Source organism: Onychostoma macrolepis, chromosome 06 (genome assembly GCF_012432095.1).
Source record: "Onychostoma macrolepis isolate SWU-2019 chromosome 06, ASM1243209v1, whole genome shotgun sequence".
In the NCBI taxonomy this organism is placed as follows: domain Eukaryota; kingdom Metazoa; phylum Chordata; class Actinopteri; order Cypriniformes; family Cyprinidae; genus Onychostoma; species Onychostoma macrolepis.
Window position 1 is genome coordinate 28,098,191 of NC_081160.1, and position 12,685 is coordinate 28,110,875.

Below are 12,685 nucleotides of genomic sequence, written 5' to 3' on the forward strand. Positions count from 1 at the left end.
TGACAGCTCCTATAGGACGCATTGGGGTATTGGGGGAGGGGACTGAAGCATTCAGCACATTGATTAAAGCAGTTTAGGTGCTTTTACACCAGGAAACAGGTTTGATTGTTGGCATTATATCTACTTTATACTGCTGTTTATGTCATATGTTCAAAATATAATATAGTTTTAAAGGAACAGTTATTAAAATTATTATTAAAATTTTTAATTCTGTCATTTACTCACCCTCGTGTCGTTCCAAACCTGTATGACCTTCTTTTTTTTGGTGGAACATAGTAGACGATATTTCACAGAATGTTCAGGGTGCTCTTGTTGATGATGGTGACTGGAGCTGTAGAGATACAAAAATTACACATCATAAAACTCTATTGTATTCTACTGATTGTGCACTGTAAAAAGTGATAAGTTGACTTAACTTAAAAAAATTGAGGAGACCCGTTGCCTTAATTTTTAAGTAAATGATAATTAAAAAAAATAAGTTAAGTGAATTGTCAAGTTCACTTAACTTTAAAAAAAAAAAAAAATTATTTACTTAATCATTTTAAGGCAACAGGTTTCCTCAGTTTTTTAAGTTAAGTCAACTTATCACTTTTTACAGTGTGCATTTTCATTGTTTTCCTAAGCCCCACTTTTATTTTTAATTTTTATTTTTTATTATTTTATCTGTCTGTCTGTTGTATTATTAAGTTGATCTTGTCTTTTGTTCTGCTTTGTTTTCTTCTTTTGTCCTAAAAAAAAAGTTTTACAAAAAGACATCGTAAAAGTAGTCCATACAACTTCTGCACTATATTGCAAATATTCTGAAGCCATACAATGGCTTCTTCTCTGTGAAGGCTACGTTCCACATCTAATTCAAATTTATGTCAATGATAATACACACGAACCACTGACATTTGACCTCCAACCTGGGATATCTTTTTACTGTCTTCTGGATATTTTTAGATTTTACCAGCCCTAGTCCTCATTACACTACCAAAAGTATGTAATCGATGCACAAATGTTTTCAAAACATTGATCATAATCAGAATTTTTTTTTGAGCAGCAAATCAGTATATTAGAATGATTTCTGAAGGATCATGTGACACTGAAGACTGGAGTAATGATGCTAAAAATTCAGCTTTGTATCACAGGAATAAATTACATTTTAAACAAATAAGATAGAACACAGGTATTTTAAATTATAATGATCTCTCACAATATTACTGTTTTGATGTACGTCTGATCAAATAAATCCAGCCTTGGTGAGCATAAGAGGCTTCATTCAAAAACAAAAATCTTACCAAACTGGTAGCATAAATGTGTCAAATCAAATGAAGCACTAAAATCTACTGTATATGCAAGATTTGTTCAAACAAATTCTGCCATTTGATATGCCAAACAGCACAGAAAGCCTTCATTTGGTTCTGCTGTAGAAATTGTACTATGTATTAGCACTTAATTGGTATGTTTATTACACAGCAGTCAAAATGTTACTCAACTGATTCTTTCGTTTACTGCTGGAAGTGAAAGTCCGTGTCAGTCATGATGAGTCACTACAAAGCATCTCTCTGGGAAACAGCAGCAAATGAATATTTATTTGAGCCACAGAATAAAGGAAATGTCACCCTTCTGTTTGTTTTCATACTACTAACCGCAGAAAGATTCTCATTGACATGCCTAATGCCAGACGTTCAAATGCATCTCATCTGCATCGCCCTGTGTTCCCTGTGTGTTCAGTATGTTGACTGATGTGAACTCCACGTCAAGCTTTCTTCGAAGCCGTCTACAGCTGATGAATTGAAACAGTTGATGTCCTCTGGCAGCAGCAGCATGTAGAGAACTCTCACTGATGGAAGAATGGATGAACATGCAGACAGTCTGTGGAGTGTCTCACACAGCACCCTGCTGACAGGATGACGTTACGGGAGGTGCATTCATGTCACATACAGGATATAGCCTAATAGCCAGGAGGGGGATTAACCAATCTCAGTCCATTCATTACACTGACAGAGCCCTAAAGAGGAGAGGTGAAGAGAGAGAAATAAAGAGAGGTGAGTTACAGCCACTAATCTCCAGTGCTTCTCTTTCCCCCGACCTTCATCTCCAAACGGGGTCATGTGTGTATATATACTCATGTTTTTGAAAGAAGTCTCTTATGCTCACAAAGACTGCATTTATTTGCTCAAAAATACTTTTAAATGTGAAATAATATTACAATTTAAAAGAACTGTTTTCTATTTGAATATATTTTAAAATGTAATTCATTTCTGTGAAACAAAGCTGAATTTTTAGCATTACTACTTCAGTCTTCAGGGTCACATGACCCTTCAGAAATCATTCTAATATGCTGATTTGCTGCTCAAGAACCACTTCCTATTATAGTCAATGCTGAAAACAGGTGTGCTGCTTAATATTTAGAAACCATGAACATTTTTTTTTTCAAGATGAATAGAACAACAACATTTGGTTGAAACAGAAATGTTTTTATAACATTATAAATATCTTTACTGACACTTTTAAATCAATTTAATGCATATTTCCTAAACAAAAGTATCATTTTATTTTTATTTTATTATAGTTTTTTTAAAAAGTCTATATCGTTTTTATTAATTTTATTTCAGGTTTAGTTTTAGTATAAGTACATTTAAAAAACTAAATGAGAAATGCTGCCTTGGCTAGCTGAAATAAAATGATGCAAAAAGATATATATATATATATATATATATATATATATATATATATATCTTTTTGCATTTAACCTCTAAATTTTCCACTGAAATCTTGTCATGATCCTACTGTGACAACTTATAAATGGCAATAAACCCGACAATTGGCTATTGATTGAAGTGCTTATACAAATCACTGCCAGACTGATGGTGTGTAAAAGTTTTTGTTTTGCTTTTCCCACAGATAAAAATGAATGCCACTAATTTTGCTTGTTCATTCTCTCCTAATTGCAGTATTTATTCATGAGAAGTTACAACCTTTTTAAAGCAACTGTGTGTTTGTCTGTGTGTGCACATGCTTGATATGTACATATGTGGGAGTGTACTGTACCTGTGTGTATGTCATATTTCCCCATGGTTGAAATGGTTGGCAGGGTTGAGGAGGTGTCAGCGATTACTCCCATGGAAATAGGTGTACAAGTCAGTGCTGTGTGTTTGTTTTTTTGATTACCATGGCAGCAGCTGTTCTGATTGGTAGCACTGCCTAATTAGCAGGGGTAAGAAAAGAAGATGCTCAAGATGCCATGCATTTAATAATATCACCAAAACAAGTGGCTTTATTCTATATAAAAAGAGAAGATGGGTTTGGAATGAGTTTTCAAATTGAGGTATTGATGCTCTTAAAAATTGACTCTCTTAAAATAATTTTTTCATCAAAACTCAGGGGAAAAAAGTGAAAAATGTTTACATCTGCTTAAAGAAAATAAAGTGTATTTTTAAGATAATTAAGCTTCCATTGTGTTTCCATTGTGACATTTCCATTAGGTCATTATCATTATATCATTAACGTCCATTCTTCAAGCAACTGTATGTAAGCTTTTACCTTGAAATATGCGCGTGCTTGTTTATGTGACACTGAGGACACAAATTGATATATTGACATGGGTTTGACAAAGGTTTTACAACGTGAAGGTGATTTACGAGGACACTTTCGTTATCCCCGTAATTCAAAAGGCTTAAAAACATACTAAATGGTGGGTTTTTTTTGTTTTTTTTCTATTTATTTTATTTATTTTTAGAAAATCTAAAAATGCAGAAAGTTTCCTGTGAGGGGTAGGTTTAGGTGTAGGATTGGTGTAGGGTGATAGAAAATACAGTTTGTAAAATAAAGATCCAAAAATAGGCGGCTTCTCATAATTTCTTAATTTTTGTCTTTTGATTTTTGGGGGTGATATGTGACCCCTAGACATGTTTCTGCAAGATTCACCAATACAAACATAGTATGCTAGTCTTTGACCAAAAATAATTACATAAAAGGCAGAGACAAAATCCGAGACAATATGTCACAGAGCCTGGCATTAGCCTCTTTTTGGAATTTTCATTACACACAGTAGCCTAGATGATAGCTGACCAGCCACTGAGCATCACAATCATAATGCAGTACTTTCCAAAAACAGACATTCAACAGATATCAATTTCACACAGATCAATTGCCATTCTTTTGTTAGCACTAGGCAAGGCTGGATAGGAAATATTTCTACTGTCCTGCACTGACCTTGACCAATGTGAACATGTAATGATCTCCAGCTTACGCGTTCACTGGCGGTAGCTTCCTGATCAGTGACCCCAAACCCCCATCGATTTCTGCTTTTGCTCTCTAGCGAGTAGTAAATTAGTGGCACTGAGGCCTTGCAGTCACCAAGCTAATATTTGCTGGACTGTCTAGACACTGTGTGTCAAAGTACTTAATCTGTATTTTATTTCCCTCACAGTTGTGGTCCATCATATTTTCAGCTGCACTTAGAGTACAAGAATTCATCACCAAAGCCTGCCATTGAAAGAATAGTTTCACTTAATTTAAATTCTGATTAATAATGCAATACTATTTGCAGGCTCATACAGAGGGCATGACCAAAAATGCTCATGAATATTTAATTACCCTGAGCTCTTCTTTTACAAAGATGAATCACCCCTGTGCTCTCTTGACAGCTGCTGCTGTGCAAATAACCTGCTTAATCTGTGGCTAGCCAATCCCCGCTTGTGCAATCATGACAGACATCAGCTACAGATCACAGTGGAGAACCCCATTCCATTATCAGAAAGAGGGACTGCTTAACATGAGCTCAAGAATGAGGACACCATACACAAACATAATTACTGACACAAGTCCCCTCTCGAGTCGAGGACCGGTACGTGCTTGAATGAGATGGAGAGAGAGAGCGAGATTGGTGTAGGAGAGAGCTGCCATCTTAACAGCTTTGTGATGATGACGATGGTGGAGGCTGAATATGAAGAGAGTATCTATACTACTCACCCTCTCATCCCTGTGTGTCAAAGCACTCCTTTATTGAAGATAAGATTGAGTGCAAGGGACACATCAAGGCTCACAACATCGCTCTTTTCAAATCTGGGGGGAAAAAAGCAATTCTAGTAGTGTTTGAAGGATTTATCTGTGTCCTTGCAAAAAGATTTTTCATAACTGTATATAAATGTGCCTTTATTGCCTCTGTAGTGGCTAAGGTTCTTCTTTTGAACACCATAAGAAGCAGAAATGAAAAGCCTTTGGAGAAAGTTTAGATTTTGGTTATATTTACACTGTATTATTCATACTACACCGTGATTTCATTGCGCAAATATTTTTTTGTTTCTTTGTTAGTGGTTTAACGCCTATCTTTCATTAATAAAAAAGACTCTGGTTGTGGGTGTTGGGGGGATACTTTTAATCACCCCCAGAATGAGTGCGCTCATAATTTGACAAAACATCCAGGTACAAACGGCTAATTGCGAAGATGTGATTCTGTTCAGCAGATACAGGTCAGTCTCATGTTTTCCTCCCTCCGCGCTCGCTCAAGCGCGCCACCGCTTCAGTACCATGGAGAGCTCCGTTTTCTTCATAGGAACGTTCATCCAATCAACGCTTTTCTCAGACAAAGCCACAAGAAAATAATTCATGCCTTAAGCAACAACCAGTATGTTGTATAAAAACTGGAGGCAATTGTTTACGCCGTGCTATCTTTGCAAAAATGACAAAACAAAGACCTTGAGTATAGTTTAAGCAAATATGGCATCATTTGTACTTCTTCCTTCTATAAACAATACAGTGCATGGCATTTCTGTCATTAAGGATCTGCTGAGTTTCTAACGAGACACAATTGGCTTAGCCAAAAGTCTTTTTAAAGTTTTTCTGTATTGCATTTGTCATATGCAAGTGATAATGACAGTTTTGTCAGTTTGCAGTCTGTTAAGAATATGAAAACTACCATATCGTAAATAGACGCGGGACGTCGTGTTTGCCTGAGGAGGTAACCATAGCAACAGTATGCTTTCCATTCAGTATTGAAGTGAAAAACGAGGTTTATATATCAATATAATCACCAAAAAGGGTGACAGATGACTGTTAAATAACTGCCATAGAGGTTTAAAAAGACTATTTTGGTTGCACAAAAAAGAACCCCATAGAACCTCTCCAACACCGCGTGAGAGAGCGCGTCTTTGGAACTGTTGCCATTGTTTAATCTCGAGTCGCGTTTTGGACACTTTGTGAATGATTTGCGTCGTACGCGCAAGGCAAAACACAGAATCGATGCTCTTGTCTTGTTGGGCTCCGATTGGGCGAGTGGTGGAAATGTGTCAGGCATATGCTCGCCGTGGGCGGGAGTAGACATGTGTTTATAAAGCTCCGTGGGGCGGCGACAGTGTGTTAAAAAGCAAACGAGAGCGCAGGACAGAGAAGCCCTCGGTTCACCCGATGTTAGGTAGGGGAGGCGGGTCGCCCTCTGCCGCTCCGTCTCCTCACCTGTATGGATGACCACTACAACCTTATCGACTCGCCCTCAGCCAGCCACAGAGGGACCAACGCAGACAACCACGGCTACGCGGAGACGGAGAAGGACATCATGACAGTTGTGGCGTGCGATAACATGCTGGAGGAGACCGCGGCGCTGCCCAGTCACCTGTCGCTGGATCGATACGAGCCGGACCACGAGTGCTGCGAGCGAGTGGTCATCAACATCTCGGGGCTGCGCTTCGAGACCCAGCTGAAAACTTTTAACCAGTTCCCGGACACGCTGCTCGGAGACCCGAAGAAAAGGATGCGCTACTTTGACCCGCTCAGAAACGAGTATTTCTTTGACAGGAACCGACCCAGCTTCGATGCCATCCTCTACTACTATCAATCCGGGGGGCGCATTCGGAGACCCGTCAACGTTCCCATTGACATCTTCTCGGAGGAAATTCGCTTTTATCAACTTGGCGAGGAAGCCATGGAGAAATTCCGCGAGGATGAGGGCTTTATCAAAGAAGAGGAGCGACCACTGCCAAACCACGAATTTCAGAGACAGGTTTGGCTTTTGTTTGAGTACCCAGAGAGCTCTGGTCCTGCCAGAGGCATTGCTATTGTGTCTGTCTTGGTCATTTTGATTTCCATTGTTATTTTCTGCTTGGAAACCCTGCCTGAGTTTAGGGACGACAAGGACCCGACTCCTGTCTCGCCAATTGCGAATGCCACTGGCCCTTTCGTGTCCAGCACTTTCACAGACCCTTTCTTTGTGATCGAGACCCTTTGCATCATCTGGTTCTCTTTTGAACTGCTCGTGCGATTCTTCGCGTGCCCCAGCAAGGCTACTTTTTCCAAAAACATCATGAATATCATTGATATCGTGGCTATTATTCCTTACTTCATCACTCTGGGGACGGAGCTGGCTGAGAGGCAGGGCAACGGCCAGCAAGCCATGTCTCTGGCCATCCTCCGCGTGATCCGTCTGGTGAGGGTATTTCGTATCTTCAAGCTCTCGCGCCACTCCAAAGGCCTCCAGATTCTCGGCCAGACCCTCAAAGCCAGCATGCGGGAGCTGGGACTCCTCATCTTCTTCCTCTTCATCGGGGTCATCTTGTTTTCCAGCGCCGTCTACTTCGCCGAGGCCGATGACCCTACCTCCAGTTTCAGCAGCATCCCTGATGCTTTCTGGTGGGCTGTGGTTACCATGACTACGGTCGGCTACGGAGACATGCATCCAGTAACCATCGGGGGCAAAATCGTGGGATCTCTGTGCGCCATCGCTGGCGTGTTGACCATTGCGCTGCCCGTACCTGTCATCGTGTCCAATTTCAATTACTTTTATCACCGGGAGACTGACGGGGAGGAGCACGCGCAATACCTCCACGTTGGCAGCTGTCAGCATCTCAACTCCACAGAAGATCTGAAACGGACACAGAGCACATCCTCCCTCAGTAAATCGGAATATATGGTCATAGAGGAAGGAATAAATAGCGCTTTCAAACAGCCAAACTACTCCAACCAGAACAATCAAAACTGCGTGAATATTAAAAAGATTTTCACAGACGTGTAAATCATGTACAGTGCCAGACAGTCTTACAATAATCACCATGATGGCACTGGTGCGAATGCGAGGTGCTGCTACGTTATTAGGGTACAACGGGGCTAAAAGCCCCCGTTTGAGGGAAAAAGTGAATTTTTTTTTTTTTTTTTTCTTGGTTGGGTCCCAAAGTATATGAGACAGTTGAAAAAAGATTTATTTTTACTGAATATAGATGGAGATACATATATATACTTTGAATAAAGTAAATGCTACAAGTAGTTTGTTTTGCTTAAATAAAATATATAAAGGCAGCTAGAGGGAAGAATTTGTCACCATATGCAAATACTTTTGATATAGCAAGATATTTTAGAGTAATATTTAAATGCATACTTCAGCAAATGGTGTAGCTATTTTCAGCTTATTTACTCGCTTTTGGCATTTCATGGAGCTATAGTGTAATTGCAGTCAGATTTCATATTGTAACTATAGGAGTTAATATAAATCCACCATATGTAACAAAATGATTCCCTCTCAGTTACAAAATACAATTAGTTGCACTACAGGTAATCTGCATTATCATCCTTTACCAACTTATCTGAGTTTTTGGCTATTCAACAGGTACTGAAAACTAAAGTCTTGAGATATATAAATTATTGTAATGATTTCTATTAGCTACATCAATTAAAAAAAAAAAAGTCTTTTGTCATTGCACACCTAATGAATCAGGACACTTGGGGACAGTTTTGGAAGGTACTTTGGTAGTTTTTGTTGCTGTTTAGTGTTTTGAGAGTATGTAAATCACAAGGGCCTTTTACCCCGGGGGGCCTTTAGATCCGTTGTACCCTACATCTTATGGACAAGCCAGCATATAAAGTAAAGCAGGGCGCTTTTTTGGTAGAAAGGTGCCAAACTCCGATTCACATGTTGCATTTGTCTACAGCACAAAGGATAAGGTTCAGGTCAGGGACTAAAAAGAAGTAGCACCCATACTGCAAATATTGTGCTCGTAAGTCTGCGTTTGTTATCAGTGTTAACATATAATCATCATAATACGTTAGTATTTGCAATATCTTGCGTTTTGTGGCAAAGTGAAACAACCGAATATGTGTCGCTGTTAATGTGAGCAAACTGAAGATAATGCTGTGTTGATCATATGTATTTTGTTGAATATATGGGTGATTCTTCAATTAGGGTAACTAGATGGAAAAAAATTAAAATAATAGATTTTAATATGTCTCTTTAATTGTTTTTTTTCCCTAATTGTAAGAGTGCTGAAATGCTAAATTTGCCAGAATTGTCTTATACCCAGACTTTTTTAACTTCTCTTCTGAAGTAATTTATAAAATGCATTTAAATCAGGGAAATTTTACAAGGAATTTAAAAAAAGAAAAAAAAAAAGTATTTTTTTTAATTAAATTGCTATTTATGTGTAAAATTTGCAAATATTTTATAACAAAAAATTACATGTCCCCAATACTACTGCCAATTTTTTTTTTTTTTTTACTTTTTTCAAGAAAATATTTATTAGTTTTAAAGATGCATGACAGAATATCGTTAATTTTAGGAATTAAGAAGAAATCATGACCTTAGAGTAGATTTATATTAGGTGTCACAACCAAACATTATTATATGTCAATTTTAATTCTGAAACAATTTTTTTTGTATTTTTATTAATTATGGTAATTGGCTCTGACTTAAAACTTTTTTTTCTCAAGGCCATCTGATCTGTATTCCCCGATAATTAATACAAATTAACAGATTTCAAAAAGTACCCTAATTGAAGAATCACCAAAGCATCTCAGTGCAGACTTCATTTAAACGCAATGAATGTGGGGGAAAAAAACAATACGTTTTGTTAATAATGTAATCAAAACTTTGTGTGTCTATTGAATCTGACTTACTTGTACCAAATGAATTGGTTAATACTGAATGAAAGCAAATATATCTTTATTTTGTGATCAAGTTGTGCGAAAACGTAGTCATCTCCAGATTATGTAAAACTCAAATCACGTCTAGCCTAAAAATAGAGAGTTCGCGATTTCCCTCAAAGTGAGACGTCACAGCGCTTCTAGATTCTGGAGGAGGAGGAGGAAGCATCTGAAAAGGTGGCTCGGATCGGGGGGGAAAAGCACGTCGGACTCTTCGCCTCCACGGCATGGGAGACTACCAGATCAGAGACTGAAAGACTGAGAGATCACGCCTTGAGTCCGCCTTGTGATGCAGTCTCCATGGCGACTACAGTTTCCTGGGTAACCCCCGTTAATGTTACCATGACATCCTCCCCCGTTGTCAGAGCAACGCTCCAGATGGTTCACAAAGCCTGACTGGCAAAATAGAGCGCGAGAATTGCCATCAGAAAGGATCTCGATCCTTTATTGGATGTATCTCTAACATTTTACAGCCTTGTTCTAGCATTTAAAAATTTGGATTTGGATAACCCTGGGTTTGAACCATCCAGAGCCGATGCACTACCACGTTTCCCTTTTTTTAATCTTTTACAAACGACTGAATGTGTTGCATGTGCAAAATGATTGATATTGACAAAACAGACCGAAAAGCATGCTGTGCATGCAAAATACATTCATGGCTTCGGTGCATGAAGTGGATTGTTATTGTCGCTTGTGGCTCGGGTGCTTTCTCTTTGTAGCTGTCAAAGCGTAATTGTGTATAGGTTATGGGCTCACTCAGGCGTTCCCTATTTGGTTCTCCCGTGGAGAAGACAGGACGAGAGGTGCAGCGTGAGCTGATTACCGGAGGTTTCACGCTGACACTCCCGTTGACGGGTGTTCGAGTCCACGCGGCAGTCCGCCAGACACTTTCCAAGCGCTCAGTCAGAGACAATCATTCTCAACCTGTAGACCTGTGCGCTTCACTCACATTCATCTGCGCTCTCCGCCCTAGTCGTCATTTCACACTACCTAGAAATGAGCAGCAACAGAAGACAAGCATGGCTGTTATTAAATTCATTCATAAAGAAAACAAGTACAAACAAATGATTTTTAAATCAAAACAAATCTACATGTAATTTATTGCTCAAACGAATCAAATTACATGTACACTTTCATAACCCCAGATATGTGATGCTTATTTGACTGGTATGAATCAAATAGGTGCTTGGTTACTTATTGCTCCGTGCTGCCACCAAGTGACGCTTTCATGCAACAGAACAATCACTGCTCTGTTGACAAAGTATTCCTGTGCAAAGCTGGGAAAGCCAAGTTTAACTTTTCCATCTAGACCCTAGAAAGAACATAAATTCATTTAACATGAAATATCTGGCAACAATGCTATTTAGATGCACTAAATGCTTTTATTTCTCTAATGCAGGGGTTTTCGATGTTTTAGATGCCATGGACCCCCAAATGTGATGAAATTTAAAAGGCATCTATATAGTTTTCTTTTTGTATAGAGAGCCTATTTCTATTGTGAAAAATGAACATTATTAATAGTTCTACACTGTAAATAATTTTCACCTATTTCAATTTAACTTATTTCAACCTATAACCTAAACTTAAGCTCAGTTGCTCCAAGTCTAAACAACTTGGTCGTACAAGTAATTAGAACGTAAATTACTTTAAGCCGTTATTTTTCCAGAATAAAATAATATTAGGAAAATTTTTAACTTCTATTAAGCTACATTATTATATTGTATTTCTATTAATAACTGAACTGTCTGCACTGTTAATTTACTATTAACTAGTTCATTTACTTATTTATTTTTTCTGTATTTCTTAGAATCTCTTTTATTTATTTATTTTGTTTTAATATTTTATATTATATTACTTATATGTTTTTTATTTTTACATTTTATTTATGTTTTTTATTTTTACATACTATATTATTTATAATATATATTTTTACATATTATATTATTATTATATAAATACATTAAAATATTTATGTATTTACTTCATTTTTAATTTTTTTTTTTAATTTTTACCATGTTTTTCTCTTAAACCCCCTAACAGTCCCTTGTGGCCCCCTCGTCTAATGGATGTGGAAAAATCTACCAAACTACATTCAGCTCAGTTTATAGTTCCCTCCATCCTCAGATCCATAAACTGTTTTTCCGTCTCTCTGAAACATTCAAGCATTCCTGTGACCAGGAAGGGCTCGTCTGTGATCAGCTGTGAAGGATGATTTCTTATTATAGTGTATGTGTGTTCGTTTGGCGCCTGCGCTGACTCTCACATTTGCTTGCTGTTATATCCGAGGTGTTAACACAGAGAGCTTGCTGTCTGAGGTGTTGTGGCTTGCATGACACCTCTCAAAATTCAGTTTGACATCTTCATCCTATAGACTCACGAGTCCATTAACGCTTTCCTAAAGGGTGCTTGTAACTGTGCCTTCTTCGACAAAGTTAACTGCCTTTTGTGTTTCTTTCAAGGAAACAACCTGGATGTCTGTTTACTGGAATTCTGGATTTTGCCGACAACGGATATTAGGCTAATATGACAAACTGAAACATGCATGTGACGTACTCCAAAACAATAAAGACAAAAGGATTTAAAAGGTAAACTTCTTGTACTTTTTCTGGATATTGTTTTGCTGTCCAACATTATTGATATGCACCAAAATGCAGATGATTCTTAGAATAACTGTTTAAGTAAACCTAACTGTTCACAAACAGTATGCTGTTAAAACAATAAAAGTTAAAACCTTTAACTTTAATTTAATGCATTTATATAAAATACACTAGAATTCAAAGTCTCTTTATTTGAT

General features: G+C 37.8%; 1 protein-coding gene and 1 long non-coding RNA gene across 2 annotated transcripts; one reads left to right on the forward strand and one right to left on the reverse strand.

The window, feature by feature from the left end:
- Window positions 1-1,886: 1,886 nt before the first annotated feature.
- On the reverse strand, window positions 1,887-5,055 carry LOC131543007 (uncharacterized). The gene is made up of 3 exons (XR_009271840.1): window positions 4,960-5,055; window positions 3,037-3,189; window positions 1,887-1,993 (listed from the first exon to the last, which is right to left on the reverse strand). It is a non-coding gene; the product is annotated as an uncharacterized LOC131543007 (long non-coding RNA).
- Window positions 5,056-5,350: 295 nt separating this feature from the next.
- Window positions 5,351-12,474, forward strand: kcna3a (potassium voltage-gated channel, shaker-related subfamily, member 3a). Its single transcript, XM_058780166.1, has 2 exons — window positions 5,351-8,969; window positions 12,351-12,474. Exon 1 carries the CDS (start codon window positions 6,446-6,448, stop codon window positions 7,991-7,993), a length of 1,548 nt encoding a protein of 515 aa, XP_058636149.1. The 5' UTR covers window positions 5,351-6,445; the 3' UTR covers window positions 7,994-8,969; window positions 12,351-12,474.
- Window positions 12,475-12,685: the final 211 nt, after the last annotated feature.

Bases quoted from the DNA above. Each gene is read 5' to 3' on its own strand.
- kcna3a (XM_058780166.1), top strand. From the start codon at position 6,446: ATGGATGACCACTACAACCTTATCGACTCGCCCTCAGCCAGCCACAGA.